General features: G+C 42.0%; 1 protein-coding gene across 8 annotated transcripts in view; it reads right to left on the minus strand.

The window, feature by feature from the left end:
- Positions 1-25172, minus strand: part of ANO1 (anoctamin 1) — a 77871-nt gene that overhangs the window by 13881 nt on the left and 38818 nt on the right. For 2 of the 8 annotated variants that reach the window (XM_048058602.2, XM_048058601.2), the window contains exons 4-16: positions 23751-23849; positions 22490-22641; positions 21165-21219; positions 18726-18777; positions 16130-16195; positions 15576-15631; positions 13858-13899; positions 10660-10724; positions 9933-10067; positions 8696-8856; positions 4905-4987; positions 3124-3135; positions 2208-2279 (exon numbers count right to left, since the gene is read on the minus strand). In XM_048058602.2, the coding sequence (XP_047914559.1) occupies positions 2208-2279; positions 3124-3135; positions 4905-4987; positions 8696-8856; positions 9933-10067; positions 10660-10724; positions 13858-13899; positions 15576-15631; positions 16130-16195; positions 18726-18777; positions 21165-21219; positions 22490-22641; positions 23751-23849 (1050 nt within the window). Of the gene's footprint in view, positions 1-329; positions 408-2207; positions 2280-3123; positions 3136-4904; positions 4988-8695; positions 8857-9932; positions 10068-10659; positions 10725-13857; positions 13900-15575; positions 15632-16129; positions 16196-18725; positions 18778-21164; positions 21220-22489; positions 22642-23750; positions 23850-25172 lie in introns of all 8 variants that reach the window. The other 6 variants (XM_048058603.2, XM_013194915.3, XM_066997232.1 and 3 more) reach the window with 6 other exon arrangements.

Raw genomic sequence — 25172 nt, forward strand, 5'->3', positions numbered from 1 at the left:
TAAAATGAACATAAAAATATTACTCAAAATCCTATTTTTATCACATGCACGTTGCCTCAGGGAAGTGCAAGCAGCTCTTCCAACACACGGGCCATGCTCCACTGCAAAACATAACATCAATCCATCATGTACACCTAAGATTAGCCATGCAGTGCCATTCCAGATGCAAGAAACGTTGGCTAAAAGAGTGCTGAAGAAACAAGGAAGGGGAAGAAACCCAAAACTGAATGTGAATATTAAACAAGGGTTCAACAGCCAAAAACAATTGATTTGTGTCTTCCATAATTACTCATAATTTGAGTTTCCTCCTAAGTTTGAATAAAAAGAACCAATTTCACCCCAGCCATGACTGTCTTAACTCTTTGTCTCCATTTGTTTGCTGCCTCTTCTGGAAAATACCGATGCTTCTGATGGCAATCAAAGGAAACAAAAAAGGATTGGGCAACATAGCATTACAAAGTGATGCTAAATTAATCTATATACTCTCTACTGACTCCACATACCCAGCATTTCAGCCATAAGTCAGCACTCTGTTAGTTTGCTCAATGCTGTGCGCTACGGCTTTAGGTTAATAAAAAATAACAACAGAAGACAAACTGTTGCCCCAATCTTGGAATAGGTCAAACTGTCCTGCAAAGAATTTCCTGTTTTTAATTTAGGATTGTGCCCTTCTTGTTCCTTTATGATGTGTAAAGGAGGAACACTTTGGTCATCCCTTAAAAAGTACATATATATATTTTCAATCAGACTTCTTTTGAAAAAAATACGAGCAATTTCTGGGTTGGCTGTAGATAGTTTTCCTTTAAGTTGTATGACAACTCAGAAATCTGATGTTGAATTTGAACTTGAACACTCTAGATCCCAATGAAAGATAATTACTGAGTCTTTCAGAAAAACTCCTTTTCTCACGTTTCCCAAATTAGTAACATCCAAATTGAACACAGCCCAAAAAGTTATAAATAGTCAGGTTTAAAAAAAACCCTCCCTTTATTGCTCAGCTTTCATATGCTGATATTTTGAGGTCACCATTCATTAATTGTCTGATCATCCCAACCTTCTACATTTAAGAACTAAGTTCCTAATACACCAAAAGGCACAGCAAGCTGCAAATTTTTAGTATACAACAAAGTCTGTGTTCAAACGTTGTTTATGTAAGAGAGCAGCAACCCAAATTCTTTTTCTCCTGTAAGGGATTTTAAAGCAGTGCTGCAAGTCTGGTATTCCACATTGCACTGAGTGGCTTGCACAGTGCAATGCCTAAAGTAGCTAGCAGGTATTGGCATCAGCCTTGTGGCATCTTGAAAAGGGGGCCCAGCAGTACTCAAGCTGGTCAGAGGAACTGCACTGACTGAGGGCGAGATGTGTGTCCCTGGGACCAGCAGCACCTTTATCATATCCCCGGAAAGAGCAAGTTAAAAGCAGAAGTGAGCGATACCTTACCCGGTGAAATATAATGGAAGTTATGCTTTTAAAAGGCAGAAAGTTATTATCAAAGCTGGAATTGGGCAAGAAAACTGGTGTTAGTGTTCTTAATTATGCTCCAGTAATATTTTTACTAACAAAACAGTCCCAAGACCTAAGCATAAAAAGTCAGACCCAGCTCAGCAGCAGGACGCTCATCTTCTACAGCTGTGTTAAAGCAGTGCCCAGTGCCTGATCTACGCTCCCAGCAAAAAGGCAAAAGCAGGTGTTAGGGCTTCCCGGGACAGCCACGACACCACCAGATGCTGCCCTGCGCAGCCAAAACCTCAATATGCAAAGCACCACAGATTTTGGCCCCATGGGTTAACCTGCTGGCAGAAGGATGACAGAGAACCTCTCCTGAGATGCTTTACTTATAATAGCACAGAACAAGACGTTTTGCTATATTTTTTCTCAAACTTGATTTGTTAGCCCAACAGAACACCCCTTCCATCAGACTTGATGAGCTTTCTTAAACCACACCTCTGTATCTGACAATATCATTGAAGACATCTCTAGACTTAATCAGGTCTTGAGTAAGAGAATGGACAAAGTACCATATGTATGCCAGGACTGAAAACAACTGGAATTTAAACACATTACGCAGTCTCTCTCTTTTTTTTTTTTTTTTTAACCCATTTCCATTCTTTTTCCCGTAGTCTTGGGTCAGCACCTACTATAAATGACCTTCTTTTTCAAAGTTTTTTTTTTTTAAAAGGTGAAATAAATTAATATTTTTACCATACCTCTTTATGTTTGTGTTCTTTTCTCAGTGATTTTTCTAAAACCTTTGCTTCGTATTCTGCTCTTGGATGATCCTGTAAAATAAGTCATATTTAATAAAAAGGAGTCATCTGTTTTCTGTATCAGCTACACATGAATCATTTGCAGGTCAATTTCCTGATAAACTCCAAGTTTCTAACTCACTCAATATGTCATTTATGTCAATTGATGGGATGGTCAACTGTACATTTAACAAAACGTCAAATACCTTATCATTTGCAGTACTACAGCAGCAACCGTAGGGTGATTTGCTATCAGACACCTACCAGTAACCCTATATACATTTAAATTTAATACTTAAGAGTATACAGCACATCCTGCAGGCAGGTTCAAACCACATGACATTATGCTTGGATTTCCATGACCTGCCTTTCTCATGAAAATTAGATTTTGCATTAACTGTAATTTCAGTGACACTCAACTCTTGAAAGAAACACTTATTTGCTGTAAATATGAAAAACACGTTGCTTTGGGATCCCAGAAAACTGTCATCTGGGGCCTTCCCCTAATCCTGTCTTTGACAAAATCCACACAATTACCCATGTGCATTGCAGGAGAGGGTGTAGGAAATGCTCAAAAGTAAGAGACAGCCAAAAGATTTAGAAAGATTCACAGCTTCAGAATTCACAATAACTATGCATTCACAAAAGATGCAGAATTCACAGTTATGCATTGGATGGAAAACAGAACAGATCTGAAAAAAGTCTGAACAAGTAGAGAGGGGGAGGATGTAAAGGAAAAGCAATCAGTGGGAGTTTTAAGGAAAATTGGAAAATTTGATGCTCGAAAAAGAAGAGGTGGAGATCAAAAGATGGCATTCATCAGTGGACATGTAATAAAAAAGGCAGGAGCAATTAAAAAAAAAGATGTTTTCCAAACCTTGACTGCCTCCTTCAGGAAACCAGAAAAAAATAAAAAGAAAAAAAGAAAACAAAAATTTGATTACTAAACTGTTGCAGATTATCTTGGATTTATATTTTTAAAATTACATGGAACAATCACAAGTGCAGTGGATGGCAAACACTAACAGAGAAAATCAGTCTACACATGTTCTACGATATCTGTTAACATCACTGTACATGCTGCATGACATAGGTGTCCCTAAAAAACACCGGAAGATGAAACACTTTTTATTTTAGTATATCACTTAAGACCCTGGCTCTTTACGATGATACTAGCTTAAGTTTCACCAAAATCTGAAATAGGAGGGGCTCAAATTCTTTGCTAACCTCATGACTGTATTATCTAGAATTGCCTATACAAAACAAAGAATAAAATATACTTTTTTAACAACTGCTGCCTTTGGTCACACAAGGTTTTAGGCTGTAGAGCTCTGAACTTGAACACGAAGGAGATAGCCGTCAGAAAGATACAGTTAATCCTTTCCCCTTTCATGTACGCTAACAGCAAGTTGCCAAAAATAAAAGGGCAGTACAGTATCCAGGAAATAAATCCCCGTATTCTCTCCCAGTAGAATAGGTATGGTCTAGCAAAGTGCATGGCACAGAGGCCGCTTGCATAGCATGCCTAAATATATTAAGGAGGAGTTAAATATTTTAAGAGGAGATAATTCAAGCAGAAACATTTTGGGCGTGAGGGAAGCAATAACTGCCCAAGGCTCAGCAAGCTGCACGGCACCCCGTAAAGCCCACGAGGTTTTTGTTACGAGGGAACAATATTTGTTGTGTACCTACTCAGGACAGCTCGTGATATGACAAGTGCAGCCGTGCTCCTCTTAAAAACAACAACAGCAAAATATCCGGACATGCAGGCAGCCGGGCAGCGGCTCCGTGCCAGCTGGGGTGCTGCAGCCACCGCGCCACATGCCAAGGGCAGCGGGGTGACACAGGGGGACCCATCTCCCCAGCCTGTACCTGAGACTGCTTCGGCTGTCACTGTACTGGGAGCAGGGCAGGTGAGCACTTTTTGTAAAGTGTGATATTAGAAACAAAAAGGTGTGAGCATTTTCTCTCCTTTCCTTCTAGAACTTCACTGATTTTTTAATATCCTTTTTCATACAAATTTGACCCTTTCCCCTTTCAAGCTATTTAGTGTATTTATTATAAACCTGGGTAAGGATTATTATTTTTTTTGGTATATGAAAAAAAAAAATACGCCTTAACATTTATGTCCCTCCCAGTGCCCAAAGCCCACATGTCTGGCAGTATTTTCTCAGGTATTTGCCAAGTCAGAGCTTGATCCTGCATCATTAAAGTTAATAGGAATTTTTCAGTGCCCTTTTTCTTTTCTTTTCTTTTTTAGACACAATGCTGTAGCTATCAAGTTCCATACATTCACTTCTGATTTACAGCCGTGTGAGATGAACAAGGTCTGTGGTTGTTAGCGCCCTGACACCAGGCAGGGAGTAACATGTGAGCCATATATTCCATGCATGTGCTGCTAGGTGTGACCTGGCTGCACATTCACCAGAAGAAAAAAAAAAAAAGAAAGAAAAACACTAGTTTTTGTAGCTATACAATTACGTTTCTATGGCAATAATACGTACTAGTCATACCCTTGCTATAAAAACCTCAAACGGTTCATGCATGGGATTTTCCTGTCTTTTAAGCACCCCATGAGCCAATGTCTGGCGGCTCAGGGCAAGGAGGGACTGGTAATGCCGCGGTGGAAAGCAAAGAGTCAGAAAGGAAGGGACAAACCTCCTCCTCTTCAAACCCAGTCAGGTCCCACCTGTAGTTGAGGCGCATCTGCTTTCTCTTCCAGTGTTCCATAAAGGTAGCAGCTGAAACAACAGGTTGACAGTTATTTGGGAGTTTCACAAAAAGCTTCGGAAGTCATACCAGCCTCGGGGACGTGCCTTGAAGCTGCACCTGCCAGGAAGATGCCCATGTGCATGCTCCCTGTTGCCACCGGGAGGTCCCAGCAGGTGCAGCATTACACAGCACACCCGGCCAGCCTGACTCCTCTGTGGCTGCTCGCTCATTCAGCGGTAACGTCTGCCTGGGAAGTGCCGGTAATCGGTGCTAGCAGCCAACTTTTCTACATGAGCTAAAAGAAAGGGCATTTGCTGTACCCACGTGGCTTCATGCAGAACGATGCATGCAGTTTTTTAAGGGGTCTAAGAAAGTCAGACTCCTAAACTTATTTAAATATTTGTGTGTGACTAATGATACTGCTTGTCTTCATCTGTACGTAATTCTGTCTGTGAGCCCAAACAAATCTGTCTTTCATCTCTACAAAATACGACTGATTTAACTAGCCTAGTACTGTTGGTATAGTTATTCCCTCAAAGATATCAAAATAAACCGTTTTCATATTATAATTCCATCCGTCTAGTATTCTTAATAGTACTGTTAGCTCTTATAATCACACCCAAACCAAAATATTCATGCCAGTGTAAAAGCTGCAGGTGGGCAGGCTGTTAAAGAAGCCTTTTATATATATATATATATATATATATATATATATATATAATTAGTAGAACTAGAATTTTCTTTTTTATGGGGAAGAATTCCAGAGAAGAAACCTCATTAATGCAGTTCTTGAGTCACAGCAAAAGATCCCAGTCTATATCAGTCTATCTGCCTCTGAGACAGAGCAAGTTCTCAGAGGACATATTTAGATGCTGGGAATACACCAGTACCGTATAATAAATAAGTGATTATGAAAGAGGCAAGTCTACCCAGAAGTGGTGTTCCCAGGGGAGCTTCCCGCAGTGAGCATTAACAGATGTGCTCAGAAACATTCACCCCCCACATTCAAAAAAAAACAGAGGCAGGGAGAGGGCAAGAAGGTTGAATACAGAGGAAAGGACACCCTCGTGACTGGAGCCTGGCTATGGTCATGACACTCATTCATCTTCTAAGTGAAACTCCCACCTGCCAAGCTTACAACTGAGTCCCTGCACAGGCCATATGCTTCCTGTAAATCTGAATCACCATAAGCGTCTCTTGAGAAAGACCACATTGGGTTTCCAGGGCTCCTTCCCCATCCCATGCTGCTGCAGCTCCTGCCCTGGGGTCTGCAGTTTCCACCCATAGTGAGGAATACGGGAAATGAGTAACACCTCATTTCTTAGTGCTACTAGGAATCATTTCATGGCACTGCCTTACAACGATGCAAAACGAAAATACTGCATCTGAAATGCAGCCAGCTCATTTCAAATGCAGCGGGCGCACGTGCCAGGTAAGATGCAGTAGCGGAGCACTGCCTCTTCACCGGGCATACTTGCATTTTCATATTTCATCTGGGCCCACCAGCAGAAATGGAGCTCAACAGTTGCCAAAGGTTACTGTCCAGATGATGTTATTTTCTGAGTTTTTTAATGACATTTAAGACCACAGCTTCAGGTTTACTCCTTTGGAAAAAAGCCAGTATCACTCAGTACAAGGTAAGATTCAGGGCTGGGCCAAGGAGAGCCTGCTATTTTGGGGAGCAGCACTGGGCTATGGTCGATATTTAATGCTGAACCTGTGACAGAGGCCCAGCTCAGTGCTGTAGCTGCTGTAACTCCCACACGAGTAGAGTTCTCCAGGTTGTTGTAATAACACTGCAGAAAGAAAGCCTGGCCAAGTGGTTGCTCACAGGGATACCTCCAAACCTGGAATAATTTCTCCTTTGCTATGCCAAAGAGACCCTGAGTCACCCAAGCAGGTCAGTTAGCTTCCCTCTGCCTCACTACTTCAACTGCACATCAGCCTAGTAAAACTTCTCCTTACAGGCAGAGGTGCTCACAAATGGATGGCACTGAAGACTACGCGTGTACCTACACTTAGAGACAGACAATTTTCCTTAAAAAATAAAGTGTTCCTTTCATTTTTTAAAAAAATACTTTGACAAATCCTTTAGAAACTGTTTGCAGTAATGCAAATTCATAACCTTGTGGAAAAAGTTCAGATTTCCCAATTCAAAATGACATTTTTGAAAAAAACAAACATTTATTTTACATGGTATTACTCCAAAATAAAATTTTATGTTGACCCAGAACAACTCAGGAATTCACATTCCACTCCAACACTATCTCTAATATTAAGCCTCATTTTGTACACAGCACAGAAACTGGCTTCTGCTAATATTCCTGCCTTTGCCCAAGAAGGTTGAAAATGGATGGAGGGACCCATACCTTTTTGCGAAAGAAAGGGAGGTAAACAGCCTCACTCTTTGGATAATAGAGCATTATGTGCCAAGAACTGTGTGTGGGTCACGATAACAGTGAACGAAAGAGACCAAAACTGATACTTGACTCTCCACATGACAGCATCAGACTATTTAAAGCCTCTGACATGGCACCCTGCTTTGGGGTGTATCACATTTCTCCCTGTATGTTACACGCCCAGATGATCCTGAAGATCGCAGTCGCTCCTCCCTGCTGTAAAGTGGTTCAGTTCAACCTCCCCAACTCTCCAGCTTTCCTTCTGAACCTGTTGCACTCCCAACACTCCACTGCCCCTTCAATCTATCTGCAGGACTCCTTTTCCTTGCAGTCATTGACAATGAGCTCTTAGTAAGTGGAGTTACACCAATGTGTGCTGAAATCAGATCCGGTGAATGTGAATGTAAAAAATGGTACATTACAAATAAAAACCTGTGTTGGGTTTTTAGGATTAAATATTACCCAAAACAGTTTCTTTGGTAGCTCACAACAAGGTTGACAGGAGGGACAAATGTCTTCTGCCCCTCACCAACACTGGGAACATGTAGCTGTTGAACTTCACAGCTGAGGGGAATAAAGCACACGTCCCTGTTCTCCGCAGCATCTCTGTACAGGGCTCCCAGTTACAACCACAGGTTTTGGACCCAACAGTTCCCATTTATCTAAACAGGCCCCATTGCCTCGCAGCAGGGATGACCACGGCTCACACAACCCTCTTAACCGCCCCTGAACCACTCTCACAAAGGTTTCACAATGCTTTTAAATAAGTTCCCCAGATGAGAAAAGAAAGGTTAAGTGACTGGCTCAAATACAGGGCCAGTCAGCATCAGAAAAAATACCTATAACAACATGGTTGCTGGTCCACACGCATGATGTCTGCTTGCTGATAAACTTAATTGCTTCTCAGATCACACTCAAGAATCAATCTTGGTTTGTCCGGAGACGTTTAAAGGCCATTACACTTCCCCGCGGAGCCCTCCCCTCAGCCCCAAAGTACATCAATACATTTCTTCTGTAATGTTCTAAAGTGGAAGCTGGCTCTGCAAATAGATTTTTTTTGGCAAGCTATGCAATCCAGTTAATGAAATTTTGACATACCATGCTGCAGTTTTATGACAGATGCTTAACAATCTCATTTGATATTCATCTTGAGCAACTTTTTTGAATTTTAGCTTTCGGTCCAGAATATAAATTTTGGGGTGACAGTTTCATGTTGGGGGGGAGAGTTCTTTACGTAATTAACTGTCTGGGTATAAATATACTGCTTTATCTCTTCTGTTTCTTCCTGTTGTGATTTAAATAATTAAAACCTTAACATCAAGGCATTTATCTTCTTACCCCAGAGAGCCATGAAGACTGAGAAGAAGACAGTTGCAGGGTTATCAAAAAGATGACTTGCACGAGCTGTTGCACAAGCAGAGCTCATCTTCCAGTAACTGCATGTTCTGTCACACAAGGGACACATGGTGATATTGTTTCTCTGGTCACACATTTCCATACTGCAAAGAGACAACAACACGTGTGAAAAGCAAGGTCAGTACAGCTCATCTTCCATACTCTGACAATATTTTTTGATGGGCCATTCTCTTTGGCACAGCATCTATTTCTGATCTTCAGGACCATCAAATGCTACTCTTGTAGTGATTCTCTTTCCTGGTCCAGTGAGAAGCTCTGTCCATAACCTACACTGATACAGGGGCTGAAATAGGAGATTCATAAGGGTCTATGCTTTTTATTACAGCAACTTAAAGCTAAAAACATAAAAAATAAATAAATCATTCTTGTTTTAATATACTAAGGACAGCAATAGGTAAGGTAACAAGGGAAACATTGAGTGTTAAGAGATGAGCTAACGAATTTAACCTCTCTGCACTCCAACTCTGAAATAGCAATAGTGACGCTCTCCTTGACTTTCTTCCACAGTTGGAAAAAGTACAAAAGGAATATTAACAAACAAAAATAAATTAATCTGCATTAATCTGCTTTGTTAATCACTGCTTATAGTTGTTGCACAAAGTATGTTATTTTCATACACAGCTGATGATGCATGCAGGACAAAATGCAAAATCATAGGGCTTTAAAAATTATTATAATACAAAACTTAGTAAAGTTTAAAAATAGTAGGACATCAAGATTTTGTTAATCTGACCACAATTGCTTAGTTTAGACATGTATATTCTTTATTTATCTTCCTGCCACACAGCACACTTGTCAGCATTTTAAGATGGAAAGCACTAAAACCTATCATTAGCAGCATTTTGTTGGTTTGTTTTAACATAATGATCTTAGTTAGGAAAAAAAATACCTGAGCAAACAGCCAAGAATTATTTTTAGCACATCAATGCAACTCAACAAATAATATTAACAATAATTGCTAATGATTTTAAAATACACTTCAGTTCTGGTGCCTGCGCTCAGCTATTGGTAAGTCTCCATTGCTTATTGGAAACAGGAATTGTTGAGACTGGGGGCTCCCCTGGCCCGGGGAACTTGCCCTCACCTCAAGTGCACCTCCCAAAAGATGAAGCATGCAAAGGAAGACAAATCTGTTTTTTTCCTCTTTGTTTGTTTTTACCTTGGTATATTCTCATCCACAGTTGCACAGCCATATAGGAAAACAATAATCCCTACAATGGAAGCTGGAATAAGCATTTGTGTATAAACTCCCAGCCAGGCAAAATATAGTCCAATCTTCTCTCCAAAGTATTTTCTGAAAGACATTAAAGATTTAAAGAGAGAGAGAGAAAAAAAAATGTTTCCTATTTCTTAAAATATATCATGGCTAAAATTATGAATCACAGCTGGATTTAGCATGGAGAAAGTAAGATCCAATGACCTGTGGGAATGTTTTCCCCTCAGAGGACTCTCTTTCTCATGATGCTTGGAGTTAATCCAGTGATGAAGGCACCATGAAAGCCAGTCAGTCCAACTGGTCATTTTTTTCCCGTCTTTCTGTCGTGTAAACTGGTATCTTTGGACCTCCTGAGAGCTATTCATCTTACAAAAGCCCTGCATTTTCTGTAACTCAGTTGCTCTATAGAGTCTCCACTCTCACCCAGAGCAAACAACACTCACTGAGAGCGCTGAAGCCCTACACAAACTTCCTCCCTACCCAGCCCTGCTCCCCTCTTTTCCACCAGGCTAGCCGGAGATGCAGACGTGGGACTATTCCTGGGCACAGCACCACAAGCTCACAGTCGTCCATCCTCAGCAGGATGGGCACCAAGGGACCCGCACGTGCTGCAGAGCATGGGTGGGAAGGGCTGCGGCGCGGGAACCCGACCTTGGGGCTAAGCTCTCACCTCACCAGGTCAATGGGCTGGTATTTATAGAAGACTCCATAGCTCGCCCACTCCTCGCACAGGAGCTGTAAAAGAGAAAAGAAGGTCAAAAACAGAAGCAACACATGCGTGGCTGACTTCTCCTTTGCAGTGCTCGTGCTGTGATCCAGTCTCACCTCTCTTCAATTTCAAAACATAACTCAGATCTGCCAATACACAGTCTGCATTAAGTATTAAAAACAAATTTGGTGATCTGGCATGCTATAATGCAGTGATGAATTCTAGTACATTAAAAGGCTCTTCAGCAATGGAATTGATGGATAACTACAGCAGAGATGGGGAGAGCAGTCCTGATTTTATGATCTGCAGAAAGTATCTAGCTGAACAGGTGCAAAAGATGAACATGCTTTGAGTTACAAGATGGAGAAAACTAGCATAAGTGGGTTTGTTTTCACAGCGTGAATATTCAGCATCCATCAAGAGGAACTGTGCAGAGGTGCCCGGAAGGCTGCATTTAATAGGTGTTCAGCTTTAAACTAGAAGAACGTGATGACTTCCACCCATCCTTCTGGTTAGGATACAGGCCAAGGAAAACAATGATCCCCACTAGTGATTTATAAAATTAAATCCCTCACAAAAAATAGTTTCCTACAAGATCTTCAACTTATCCTTTACTTTCTAAAACACAGAAATAGTGCTTCTATGATCTGATTTTTAAAATATAGTTCAACTAACAGAGTGAACAAGAAATCTGTGTGTGTGTCCAACAAATACTGGATGAAATAACCGTGCTCACTGGCTACCTGTTGCCATCACCTTCCCTGGGATGAGGGGACTGGCCTCTCACCATCTGCTTGTGAATTCACATCTTTACTTCTTTCCTTGCTTCAACCCAGTTACAAGAGCTAGGGAGCATGATGTTCCTGAACTAATTACTAATATTTCAAGGAGATGCTCCGATGGTAATTTCTGAGACCACTTCTTAGGAGACAAGCCCAAGCAAGATGCCACTGATCAAGTCCATACGCTATGTTATTGCAGCAGGGAGAAGGCTTGGCATATGTGGCTGTGCTCCTCCAGTGATGCGCAGCAAAGCAAGGTCAGGCAGGCTGGTGCTCCAGCCTCTGCCACACACAGTCCCCCTCTAGCATTGTACCACACAGCCAGCAGGGTTTCTAGACTGGGTCTGCAATTCTTCTGCCAATTTATCAATACAAACCTTCCAAGCTAAACGGCTGTACCGCACTTTCAAATCATTCAGACATACAGCCTTCCTTCTACAGGAATGTGATGTCAAAAATACAGGTGGACTACGGATCTTCCCCTCCTTGCCCAAAATAATTCATCTTTATTAGTTTCCTTACAACCACAAGGGCAGAAACTGAAACCTGAAAGGCAGGCTTTTATTAAATATCAACATTCTCGCAAGTGTGATTTGAATTCTGTTCTAGGTTTCTTTCAACCATGTTTCCAAAAATTTAAGGTCAGCTGCCTCTGCCTGGGAAACATGCAATGATTCAGATACCTCAACATCCACGTACATGAGCAGAGGCTTTTCCTTTTATTATCTGGAAACAAGATAATTCCTCAGTGAGATAAACTGGTCAAGCCTATCAGGAAACAATAAACTGAGGAGATTTTGCATCAGTGTCATTTTTCACTTTTGTACGGCACTTCAAACAAAATTTGCATTTATAGTACAAATGAATTATTTCATTTATCCTGACATTTATCAGCCTGTTATTCAAAGCACAGCTTCAAAGACATGATAATAGAAGATCAGTTTGCTAGTCCTAAATATTTACTTCATTTCTATGCTTCAAATTTAATTCTGTTGCAAAAAAGGCACAGCCTGGCCTAGCACTGGATTAGATTAAAGAAAACTTCAAGAAACCAGAAGAGACATGCCAAAGCACACCAAAGGATTATTTGAAGGAACTGGAAGCCAAAGCAAAGGTAAACATTTCAAAACAGACAGTGAACTTGTGAAATAAGTGGATTTGCGAGGTTAGTAGTAAAGATGATAATCCAGACGCTTTACAAAATGCGGACTTTCATCCTGTTCTTGTTTGAGAGATGTATTGCTCAATGATGACATGACAACCATGTGGTATTTTTAACACAAATCAATGGGGGTGGATGGGTGGGAGGGAGAGAATCAACAGCAGCTGTCCCTTGGTGCGCCACTTGCACATCAAGGCCCAGCAGACCTCTAATTTTGGGTACGTATTTTCATATGGCCACCCTTGAGGGCTTGAGATCTGCTTCTCCCATGCCCTGAGCCACACTTTTCCACAGAATCTTTCTGGGGATGTGATCATGAATCAAGTCAGAAAGGCAAAGGCAGGGTGGTGGTGCTGCTAGTCTGGAAGCCCATGTATGTGGCACCAAATTCAGAAACTCCTCCTGGAAGTGGGGAGGTTATGAGTGGACTTAAGCTCTCATCTGCCACACTGAAAATGAGAATTTGCTTTAGAGAAGCGTGGTCACAAGTATGCAGCACTTCCATTCTGAATTTAAGAATCTGACATTTCTGCACAGTGTAGAAAAATTTGCATTTTCTGATGAGAAGTATTCCCTCAGAATTGTTCCTAAACAAATGCCCTTGAGTATACAGACACTAAAAACAACTTAAGCCACAGACTTATGTGGAAAGTGATACAGGGCATCAGCATACAACCATAAGACCATCTCTGGCTGAACTCCACAGTAAAGCTTAGATGCAAATGAGAATTTATCAGGAATGAGCCATTCTTTACCCTTCCCAATAGCCATCACCTTCACACTCATACTTTGGGTGGTCCCCTCCTCTGTCCAGAGCAGCAGCACATTAATTCACCAGAGACTGCAACGCTTTTTGCACAGGTCGCTGTGGCATGAAGCAGGGTTTGTTTCAGGTATGCATATCAGAAGATGGCTGAGCATATTCTCGTCAGTGCAGGCCTGACATTACATCACCCCAACTTTAGCAGACATGTCTAAATGCTGTCAATACTTGCCAACACAGCAAGTAATGCATTACCACCAGGCTGGTACTTTATACATAGCCACATCGTGCTCCACATTCAGGCAGATTGAAACGTTAGGAAGTATTCATGTACTTCTGCACGGCATTTTCATGCTATTTTGTGTGAAATCCTGGCAATGCCCGGATCCCAGTTGGTGACTTCAGGCTGTGACTCTGGCAAGAACCTGTTAAACCCCGTTACATCCACTTACTTTTCTGTCATTGGGTTCGACGTTTTCACCTTCATAGTCACCCTTTAAAAAAAGAAAACTTGTGTCATTCGGAGAGTCGCACCCAGAGCTGCTATGCCTCCTGCAATGCCCGTGTATCCTGCTCACTTAATGCATCGAAAACAGAAATGCAATCTGTAAAATAATGCTGTATTTTAGGAGTTCATTTGTCATAGCACACTTTGTCTCTTGTCGTTGGACACATTAAGAAAGAGTAATGATGTCTGTCACCAGGGAAAAAGGAATGAATAAGTGATAAAGGTGGCCTAAAAATGTCCAGGGAAAGGATGTGGTATTTCCACGGTGTTTGGGGTTCATCTCAGTCCACTTGACAGAGGAGAGAGCAGCTGAGAGAGCCGATCTGTATCCAGACTCTCCAAACACTCAGGGCTGATTAGATCTGAGGTTTTAATATGGAGCTATTTTTAAATACGATAAAGGAGTAAATGAAGACAACTAATAAATTGCTTACAACAGAGCCTATCAGTAGCTGTCTAAAGATGGGAGGCCAGTACATGCAGAGATGTTTATTTAACCTTTTTGGATTTTTAAGTGATATCACTGTAGCTTGCAAGTGCCTGATGTTTGTGATAAGCATCGGGCAGATGACTAGCCTGTTGTGATCACTGTTACTCAGAAATAAAACACTCAAGACAAAATGAGCAGGGCAGAAAACTAAGATGGCACACTTCATCTGCACATTTCCCATGGGGAAATCTGCACTGGGCTCAGTACTCTCTGTATGCTTACACAGCCAGCACATCATGAGCAGTATTTCTGCAATGTCCCCTTGACATCTGCCAGGCCTTTTTTGCAAGGCTCTGGCTGAGGGTGTGTGTTTGTCAGTTCTAGCTGTGCTGTGAACCCCCAAGTTAAGGTGACACCAGCACCCAGCTGTTGCATGCCTCCCACTCAGGGAATCACAGGATGGCTGAGGTTGGCAGGGACCTCTGGGGGTCACTGATCTAAATTCCCTGCTCAAGCAGGGACACCCAGAGCAGGGTGCCCAGGACCATGTCCAGGCGGCTTCTGAAGATCTCCAAGGAGGAGATGTCATCACCTCTCTGGACAACCTGTGCAACTGCTCTGTCACCCACAGGGCATAGCAGTGCTCCCTGGTGTTCAGACAGAACCTCCTGCGTCCCACTTTGTGCCCGCTGCCTCTGGTCCTGGCACCGGGCACCGCTGAAAAGAGCCTGGTTCTGCCTTCTTTGCACCCTCCCTTCAGGTATTTATAGACATTAATAAGATCCCTCTGTGCCTTTTCCTCTCCAGGCTGAACAGTCCCAGTTCCCTCAGTCTCTCCTGAGGGAAATGCCAGAGAGGTTTAGATCTGGGAGTGAGCCCCTTGGTGCCCCAGGAATACATATGAATCTCAGCAATGATGCCAGAGACCTTGGGAGCAGGCCAGAAAGTAACAGAACCATTCCATTTCCCAAGCCACCAAAGCAACTCCTCTAATATCATTTTAAGACATCATCTGTGATCATCAAAAGTAGGACAGAGGTGGGGAATTCATTAAAAGTGACCACAGTGATGGAAACAGCCTGCAGAGGTTACTATAGTCATCCATCCTACAAGCAAGCAGGAAGTCAGGGTCCTGAGCACTGATGTTTGGGATGATGCCATTAATACATAACACAATAAGGACTACTTGTGTCAGACAGTAGACATGTAAAATATATTCCAAGATCACTTACATCATGCAAAGGATATGCAGCACTGTAAACTCCATTGGCAAGCAGGCTGGTGATCCCTTGAAAAATAAAGACATAATAGTTATTTACAATTTCAAGGCCAGACAGTCTCATGTCATCATCCTTCCTGGAGGTTTCCCTCAAAATAACAGTCATCTGCTCAGATAATGATTTTTCTGTCATCTCATTCCTTTTCATGTACTTTCATTTTTAATCATATAGGTTATTAAACATAACTCATTTTATGAAACGGAAAACTGCAGAGAGCAAGAAGAAGTCATATATATTTGAGAATCAAGAATTAGAAGCCAATGACTTGAAATTAGTCATTATAATCAACTGCATTTTCTGAAAAGTCAGTTTGATTTAAGGGCAAGCCTGCAGATTTGAAAGTGTGTAGCAGAAGGCTCGATCACAAGAAGAATACAACTGGAATTGATGGCATACGGGACCACGCATACGCACTCACCATACACACAGAGTTTTGAATTTAGATTTCAGATTGATTAGAGAAATTGTAGGGAAAGCCTTTGCAAAGACCTTGGCGTAATACTTACCATATTTACCACATTTTCGTCTTTTATTTAAAAGGGTAGTTTCCTTCTTTCTTCCCTCTCCTTTCCCTGTTTACACATCCGTTTATTAGTTACATGCATGAGCCTGAAAGCAGTTAATGCTTCATCTACACACCGTATGTGGCACGTGGGACTCTGAGGTCCTGCCCTCTCAGGTGCGGCTCCGCTCCTTCACCAGAGCCAGAGCACAGCAGCGACAGAAGGATGGGAGAAGGCACAGGGCCAAGGGCACGTCTGTGGTGCACCTCTCCCAGAAGTCGCCTGGCCAGACCCGGACCTCTGAGGGCTGTAGGGCACAGCCTCTCACACGCTGCTGCCTCTGCTGGCATTCATATAGCTACTCCCAGTGATGGAGCGGTACCCGCGTCTGAACGTGTTATCTGTGAAGGTAGGTTGGTGATCTGACTAACTGGTTTGGGGTATGGAGTCACAGCCTGTTCAGGTCAGTCGGTGCAATGCCAAGCAGTTCTCTTTGTACAAGGCTAACTAAAAAAAAAAAAAAATATCTGGCATTGTGGAGAATTTCAAAGGACTTCAAACAAAGAAAAATGATGTGCTACGGTGTGCTCCACGCTGCCTGTCTGTTCATTGCTACCACGAGTGCGGGACAGCGAGCATGAACCAGGAAGCAGATCACTGCAGGTTCAGGAGACGTTTTCAATTGTTCTTGAAAGAACAATTTTTCAAGCTCACTAATATTTTCAAGTTCACTCATATTTTTACTGAGCACCTGCTGCAGGAACTGCTCCAGCAGTGCTCGGTATGCTGTATCATTATTTTTTCAAAGTGCTATTTAAGATTATACAGTGCTATGAATTTTCTGCAAATATCTCCACGCTTCTGGCAGAAACAACTAGGGAACAGATGAATTATTCTTCCAAGGCTGTGCTACCAAATAGCTACATAATATACTTGCACGTATCAGCATTTAGCAACTATGATACGTTCACATTTTCACAAATTTGCAAAATAAATAACAAAGACTGCAGTGTTTGCTGTGCTGCTGCCTTTTTCCTGCTGGACAGAAGTGTTGCAGCATTATCTGTGTTTGCTCAAATCCGTTTGCAACCTTTGCTGGGTTGTAACCCAGCATTCCAGCGCTGTAACACAAAGGACCTGATTGAGTTATGCTGATTATACCCTTGGACATGCCAGTCTAATGACATTTTTATTAGGTATACTTTGTGACATTGCCAGTCTATGGAAGAAGAACAATCCAGGAATCCTAGCACTTTACCTTCCTCTGCCTTTTCAACCCACCTCTAATTTGTTTCCCATTTTTGGACCCCCCAAAAAATAAAAACAAAAAAGGAAAAAAAAACCACAAGTGAGCAATCAACTCTAAGGCAAGAATTCAAACTGAGCTATATGATCTTCCCCTTTCAAGAGTGTAAATACATAATTTCCAACAAAAATGACCTGACATCAGACTCAAAAAAGGGTCCTGTAAGTCACAGATGAATTTGGATTTCCCATGCTAAAGGGAAACAGAACTTCTGTTAATATTGGCTGAACACCAAGTAAATTTAGTGTATATAAGGACTCAACAATTGTACATTGTATGTTCTCACTTCAACAGAAAAGTCAAAGCAGGGAAATGATTTCTGGCGTAATTATTCTTCTATTATTTGATGGACTTCTAAATGGCTGATGGGTCAACATTGAACAGAACTACCTGTAATTCAAGTTCTCAGTGTTTTACTTAACTGCTTGTAGACAAATAAATGCTATAACAGATTCCAACAGTTATCAAATGCTTTCTCCCATGTTCATGCATTTTTCTCATCCATATATGTTTCTTCTGGTCATCTGAAGGAATTCAGCCTTCCATCTTATATAATTTGGTGTACCAACCACTTCTTACCTTTGGTCCCCCAGTCAAGTATAAACCTCTGCCTCACAATATTTGAATTCATATTTACTTGTATTAGGAATTTAGTTCTTAAAACACCATCCCTAGGGCTGAAATCCTAAAACCACTGGTTGTGGCAGAATAAACTTCACCTGCAGCGGCTGTTTTGAGGACCAAGGGAAGGGTCAGCTTCCAGTGCACACCACAGCCCTTGGCCACGGGGTTAATCTTCCACTTATGACAGTGCTTTGGGCCATCACCAGTTAGAAGCATTTCACTTAAGTCATCAAAAAGCCATCCCACGATAAAAATTTGAGGTCACCACTTAAAGGGAACAGAGCAGCCCACAGACTCTCACAGCAGTTTTGGAAGCGCACAGTAATGCTCGCATCCACTGGCATGAGTGAGAAACTGAACCAATGCAGAGCACGTGTTCCCATGGCTTCAGATCATCTTCCATCCCTGCCATAAAGGACATAACTAACATCTGAAGGGGCTACATGGTCACCTATCATTTAATTTACAATTGAATCTACATATTCACATTTGAAAAAAAATATGAATAGCTACATTAATTACATTAAATTTCCGAATAAAACAATTATATCTACATACATCAAATCAGAGAGCAGAAGAAAAACCTAAACTCCACATCCAGTTACAGCACGCAATTATTTTCAATACCTGAAAACGATATTGATCTTAAACCTAAATAAAATTCCTTACCCATGCTATATTTTGCTTTGGTACATGTCGTTCTTTTCAATATTTCATAAACCTACAGAAGCAAAGTAAAAGAAAGGAAAGGGTTACTTCGGATATGGCCAGTGAAAAGCATAATCTTTCTGTGCACAGCTCAAACATAAGCATTGGCAAAACTGAGATGCTGATGAAGTCATCATTCTTTAATAAAAGTGGTGGCATTCAGGACAGCAGAGTTAAAGATTTCCTTACACAGCTAGCTGTACAAGAGAGGAGGGCTGAGCTTGCTAGCCAGTTGCTATGACTGCTGTTGGTTCGAGGGGAAGGGGACCACATTTAAGCACTTCTGCCACAGAACAGCTGTTCCCCCTCACGTTGACCACCTTCCCTCGCCGCCTGCGCTGCCCCTGGCTGTGCCCTCGCTGGCCACCCTCCGGCCCCGTGGCGCTTGTGCGGCACACGGCAGCTTATCAGAAACCAGGCTAAACAAAACAGCTTGACCTTAAAACTTCAGAGCTTGCACGATCTTGGTGGCAAAACAGGTGTATTTGTTTTACAATTTATTTTCATTTATTGTCAAATAACCTTTGCACATTGGCGCGAGGCTGGGACGGCGGCGGAGGGCAACCTCCGGCTTTTCAGCAGGAGCAGAGGCATGTCCTGCCCACTGCCTGACCTGCCTGGGGAACCGTGGCCGCTGTCCCGGGGAGGTCCAGGGCTGCACACAGCCCAGGAGGGGCAAGCAACACAGCCACTGCCTGCCATGACGGTTTTTGGAGGGCACATGAGGCTGCTCCTCTGCCCGGTGCTGTCTTTCAGCTCCAGCCAGCTGAAGGGCTGTCATGGAGAGATTGCCAGTTATATAACATAGTTTTTATTTTATTTTATTTTAGTAAGTAAAAGGTCCTTGGCTTAGTTTCTATTCATCAAAGCCTCACAGGGAGTGACTGGATTCCTGTTCATTTTGCAGTAGGCGGGAGGGTCAATATTTGCACTGTGGTTTAAAAATACATATGGGAAAGGCAGCAGGGAACTTTAAGAAACAAGAATACAAAGAGAAATGCATGCAGGATAAGATGATGCCGGGCACCACTCAATATGCCTTTTATTACCAGGTTATTTGCAGGGATTTCAAACAAAGCAACATACTATCAGCAATACTGTTATATGCCCAGCGTTCCTTGAGTGGTTTTAAAAAACCATCCCACACCCCTCTTCCTCCCAGCCTCTGCCATTAGCTCTGCTTGCTTCAGCCCATTGCTGCGTTAGCTACCAAGGCTGACCCTCTGGCTCACCTTGTTCTACAGGGTCATTTTGGCTGGCTGCCTTTCTCAAGCATTCTTGTCATGAATTTTAACTCTTCACCTGCTCCCTTAAGTTTCTTACCTGTACCTACAAGGGTTTTTTAACTCTATACATAGACATAACAAGAAAGTCTGCAAACAAAAGCTATGTATTTTTCTCCCCAATCTCAAATGAAATATGCTATTGCAAATAAAATTTGATTATCATCTTTTCCTTTCCATTTCTGTCCTGCTGTATCTGCCTGCCTTGGTCAGACTCCCTGAGCCCTCACAACCTGTGCTCAGATAAATCTCTGCACACCACGCTGCAGGGGCACTGCATCCCGGGGGGCTGCACACTGGAATTTCGTGGCAGGAAGGGGAGGTCAGATATCTTACGCCCCTTATCACCGCAGCAATAAAGTGCAGCTATAACGTGATATAAGCTCTTTTCAAAACCACTTAACATCCAAAAGGCTAACGTTAAATACGAGATAAAAGCATGCTTATGGTCACATTCCAGTGGGCCGATTAGCAGCCCTGAAAGGGGGCAAGGAGTCCGCACTGTACTTTGAAGAAGTGCTGCAGCAAATGCTGCATGGCACGGTCCCTCTGACTGCCCTGGATACCGTGTGGGCTTTCCATTTAAATTCCCCTTCAGTGGCTATAGAGGAGACTGCACCTTCTCCCCTTTCTATTTTATGTTCCATGAGTCACAAGGAAATACTCGGATGTAGCTTGTACTATTTTATTCCTGTGTTAGGCTTCATTTCCATAAGGGATCTGCAGAAACTTGTATAGTTACAACACAAAAATGTATGGTTAGGGAAAGGGAAATGAGACACAGAGGTCCAGGTGGCAGAACCAGTGGCAGAGTCTAAATCTGTTCCTTCCTGGTTATATGGCTACTAGGAAACCATGTCCTACATTCACCTTGAACCAAAAAGAAGATCCAAATTACTGTCTAAAGGTAGCAACCTGTTAGCATCAAATGCTATTCATCATACAAGCTAAAGCTGGAAATGCTTAATTTATTGGTTAAATAATTGATGTCACAGGCATTCCCTGGCATTTGGTACAGACAAACTTGCAGTAGGCTTTTCCCCAAAGCTGGCAAAGGGGCTCTTAACACCAGGACCAAAGCACCATCCACCATAAATTATTTACATACTGTACTTACTATAGTACTTCTTGTTTTGCTGTCAAAGAAGGAATCTCTGTCAGACAAATCAAATCTGTTAAAAGATTAGAAGGAAGCCCATTAGGTTAAAAAAAAAAAAGCCAGTAATTTCCTGTTCTCGCTGACCCCTTCAATGTTATCTTTTCTCCTGGGGATCCCTCATAGCTAACATTAAAGAATAGCTTGTAGAAACCTCATTAAAAGAAAGTCCAACACAACTCTCACATTTTAAAGAGGCTGTTATATGTTTCACTCATTTTATATATTTATAGGTTTTTACACAGACACACAAAAGGCTGTTGATGCTCATTAAAGTTGAATTCCTGCCCACTACCGGTCTAAGATTTCTCCTAATAATCTACATTTGGGCTGAACCTGCAAACCTCTAAGAGCACTTTGTGCTGCTTTATTCAGCAAATATCCAGATGGCCTCACTGAAAAAAGCCACCACTGCAAGCAGTGTAAGGCACTTTCAAACACAACCTAAGGACCATCTTTTGGGCTTTCTCTGAGCCATGAGGCTCCTTTTCTGTAGGAACATCCCACATGCAACACCTGTATAAATACAGTTCCTGCAAGTCTAAGAATACATCAAATGTCACATACATTGACTAGCCCCACCATCAGATATGTGAATCTAATACAGAACTCCATTAGCGTTCTGCATCTCTTTATTAAACACAAAAATATACATATCTAGAGTGAAGAAATCCTGCCCTAGGACTGGTATTTGTTCCAGCTGGCACACACATAAACATGGTCTTCAAAGCTTCTCCTCCGGGATGCTGGCCAAGGAAGAGCAGCAGCAAAGCGATCCAGGGCAGCCAAAACTTAGGCTGGGCCCCACCTTGCGATTTTTTCCTCCACCCACGTCTACAGCTATTCTTACCAATCCAAAATCGAAGGCAAAGCTGCCACTGGCTTCATATCATTTACAAGTCAAGACCCGGTTTGCAGTACATGAGTGAGCTGCCCATACCAGATGAATGGAGTTACCCTTACTGTTATCAACCCACATCTCTGCCCAGAAATTTTACTGAGTATTTTATTTTAAATGGAAAAAAGACTACTGTAAACCACACTAAGTTTTGTTTGGCAGTCTAAAAGTTTAAGTATATGCTTATATAGATATGTAACATATATCTTAACAAGAGTTAAAATGCACAAGGATTGCACACAGAAAAAGTAAATTTACTGCAAAATGGAAATGTTTTTACAGTAACCACTAACAAAGCATCGGCATTTGTTCTCTTTTCACCTTTCCAGGTGCTATCAGAAAAACCCAAACCTGCTGGCATGGCTGCTGCCCCCACGCAGTCACTTACAAGTGCTGCTTCTCCCTGGAGAAGGGGTAGGAGAGGCGCTTCACTGTCTGCGGCTTGTGTTCGGCCACTTTGGGCTGGATGGGCTCTGTTATCTTCTGGATTACGGAGTTGATCTTTTTCAGAAGCCCATGGGTCTGATTGATCTGATACATCTGAGGGGGCAAACAGAAAGACAGTAAAATGTCATCGCTTTCTGGTTATCCACAGAGAGACTGAACTGTAAAAAATGAATTAGATAAATACATCTGCCTAAACTGTTGAGGAGCACAGCTTACCTTCTTGAAAACATCTTAGAACACATAGATGGATGGAAAAGTCAAAGCAAGGCAAGAAGAGGACGCAATATCCTGCAGCTTCCAAGACTTTCCCCCCTTCCATATAAATGAAGAATATTCAAGATACTTTGCTTCCACAACAGTGAAGTCACTAAGACCATTGCAGTTCTCTTTTGATCTGATTATGCTTCTGATTAAAACTGGTGGTAAGTGAGGCAATAATCAGGATTAATAAAAAATCCAAACCAAACATGTAGTTTTAGTCTTCTACTAAGTGATGCTGAGCTTTGAGACTGTCTCTTGTTCCATTATAGACTTTCCGCTGCAGTCTGCGACATGCACTTAGTATGTTTAAATATTAATCTATCTCTAAGCTATGCTCACTGACCAGGTAGTTATCTATCATGGATGATTTAGAACTTAGCTCATAATGAAAATACACCATGATATCTCTAATGATATTTCAATTATTCTGAGAGGTAATTTATTTTGTGGTAGAGTAGTCCCAACTCCTGCAAACATGACTGATGATGTGTAAGTAGTCACCTAAACCCAGTGAGACTACTGCACACAAAGTATTACATTCACTTTTTAGCAGTCCATCCTTTCAGGTGAGAAAGAAAACTCCAAGATATACAAGTAAGTTTCATTATCAATTGCAACCTCTTTTAAAACACACCGAGATGATGAGACTCTCTACAAGATCACTCACATCGTGTACAGATAAAGGCAGGAGACAGGAATTTGTGATTTCCATTCCTCCTTCCACTTATTCCTTCTGCTGTCCTAAGCAAGAAAGTTCATGACTCTCTTGCTTTTCCTGTTAAATACAAGGGGAACACCAGCCTCTTTGCTGGGCTGTGCAGATTAAACTATTTTAAAAACGCTTGTGGGAAGAGAAGTCTACGTTTGTAAGGTGCACAAAGATGAGAATGTGTTTAAACCATGCCTTCTGGGAGGGGAGGAAAAAGAAAACTGGGGCTTACCTTCTTTGTGGGCATCTTGAGCTTAAGAAACTCTGCCTCTCGACACAATACATTCCACGGTGCATGTATTTTTACAAATCCAACCCCATGGATTTTCGTCTTAAAAAAAAAAAAAAAAAAAGGCAAGAGAAAAGGTTACCAGTGAGAGGAAATTAAATACTTTTCCCTTTGCGTTTCATCCACGTTTAAGGAACAGTCTATTACAGCCAACACTGTAAACCTCATTTGTTTGAGATGACCAGTTTCTAACAACAGGACAATCACTGGGCACCTTTCTGTGTAGAGCCGATATAAAACGTGACTCAGAAATGCTATTGTCTTCTAGAACAATCACCACTAGGTTAAACAGATAAGAAGATAAAAACTGTTTGGGAAATAAAAGCTAATGACTATTCACAAATACAGACTAAGCCAGTTAAATTTAATTCACAGGCACCCAGCCAAATGCTACAATTTCTTGAGTGCGTTGTAATGTAAGGGTCACAGCTGCAGCACGAAAGGAGAGCAGAGGCTGCAGATGCAGGCATCAACATCTATGTTAAAACACCAACCATTTTAATTAGGAAAATTGGTTGGAAAAATTGACCACCACCACCACCATAAATATCAGGGATGACAACAGCAGTATGTGTGGATCCCAGCAGTTACCCCAGCTGCGGTTTTCTCTTGCCCACCCCTGCACCCACGGGTGCCTACCAGCCCCACCAGAGAAACCACCTCCAAGACCCTGGACAAACGATGTCAAACCAGCAGGGGAGAAGAGAAAGAAACACTAATGAATCTTTCTAATGCTGTTGCTTTGCACATTCAGGCATTTTTAACAGCTAGCTTTCACTCAGCTATATTCCCTACCTGCCTTCTAGAAATCCATTAATTACTCAGAGGGCATAACTAACTGCCAGCCTTCTAATTAGGCATCGCTTCCAAACCATCCTTGAATTTATTTCACAGAAGAGCATTTAAGTGACTTAATAAACATCATCTGCGAACAAAACCCTTGTTCTTTTTGCAGTTAGTGAGGCCACCTACACAACTCCCAGGCATGCCTGTCAAGCTCCAGTGACTGCAGGTTTCCCCGTCTCTGATGTGCTGGATATGGAAGCTGCTGTAAACCCCCTTCCCTTTCATCTCTATATGTTTCTGATCTGGTCTGATATCTGGTACTAAGAGATACACGCTCTCCTTCTTCGTGGTGCCCTGGCTTGAATGCCAAGCCTTCTGCTTCGTTTGAAATCATATTACATGTCATGGGAGGGGACCTCCCAGCCCACTCAGGACTTTCAGTACCTAGGACTTGGCACAGGCAAGTTTCCAGTTCACTACAACAACCTGACAGAAAGCAATATGTATTTTCACCTGAGGATGGAGAAAAGGAAGATATGTCACGCTGTACCATCACCCTTCCCTAGAATTTGTGAGTTA

The sequence above is a fragment of the Anser cygnoides genome, chromosome 5 (genome assembly GCF_040182565.1).
Source record: "Anser cygnoides isolate HZ-2024a breed goose chromosome 5, Taihu_goose_T2T_genome, whole genome shotgun sequence".
Taxonomy (NCBI): Eukaryota; Metazoa; Chordata; class Aves; order Anseriformes; family Anatidae; genus Anser; species Anser cygnoides.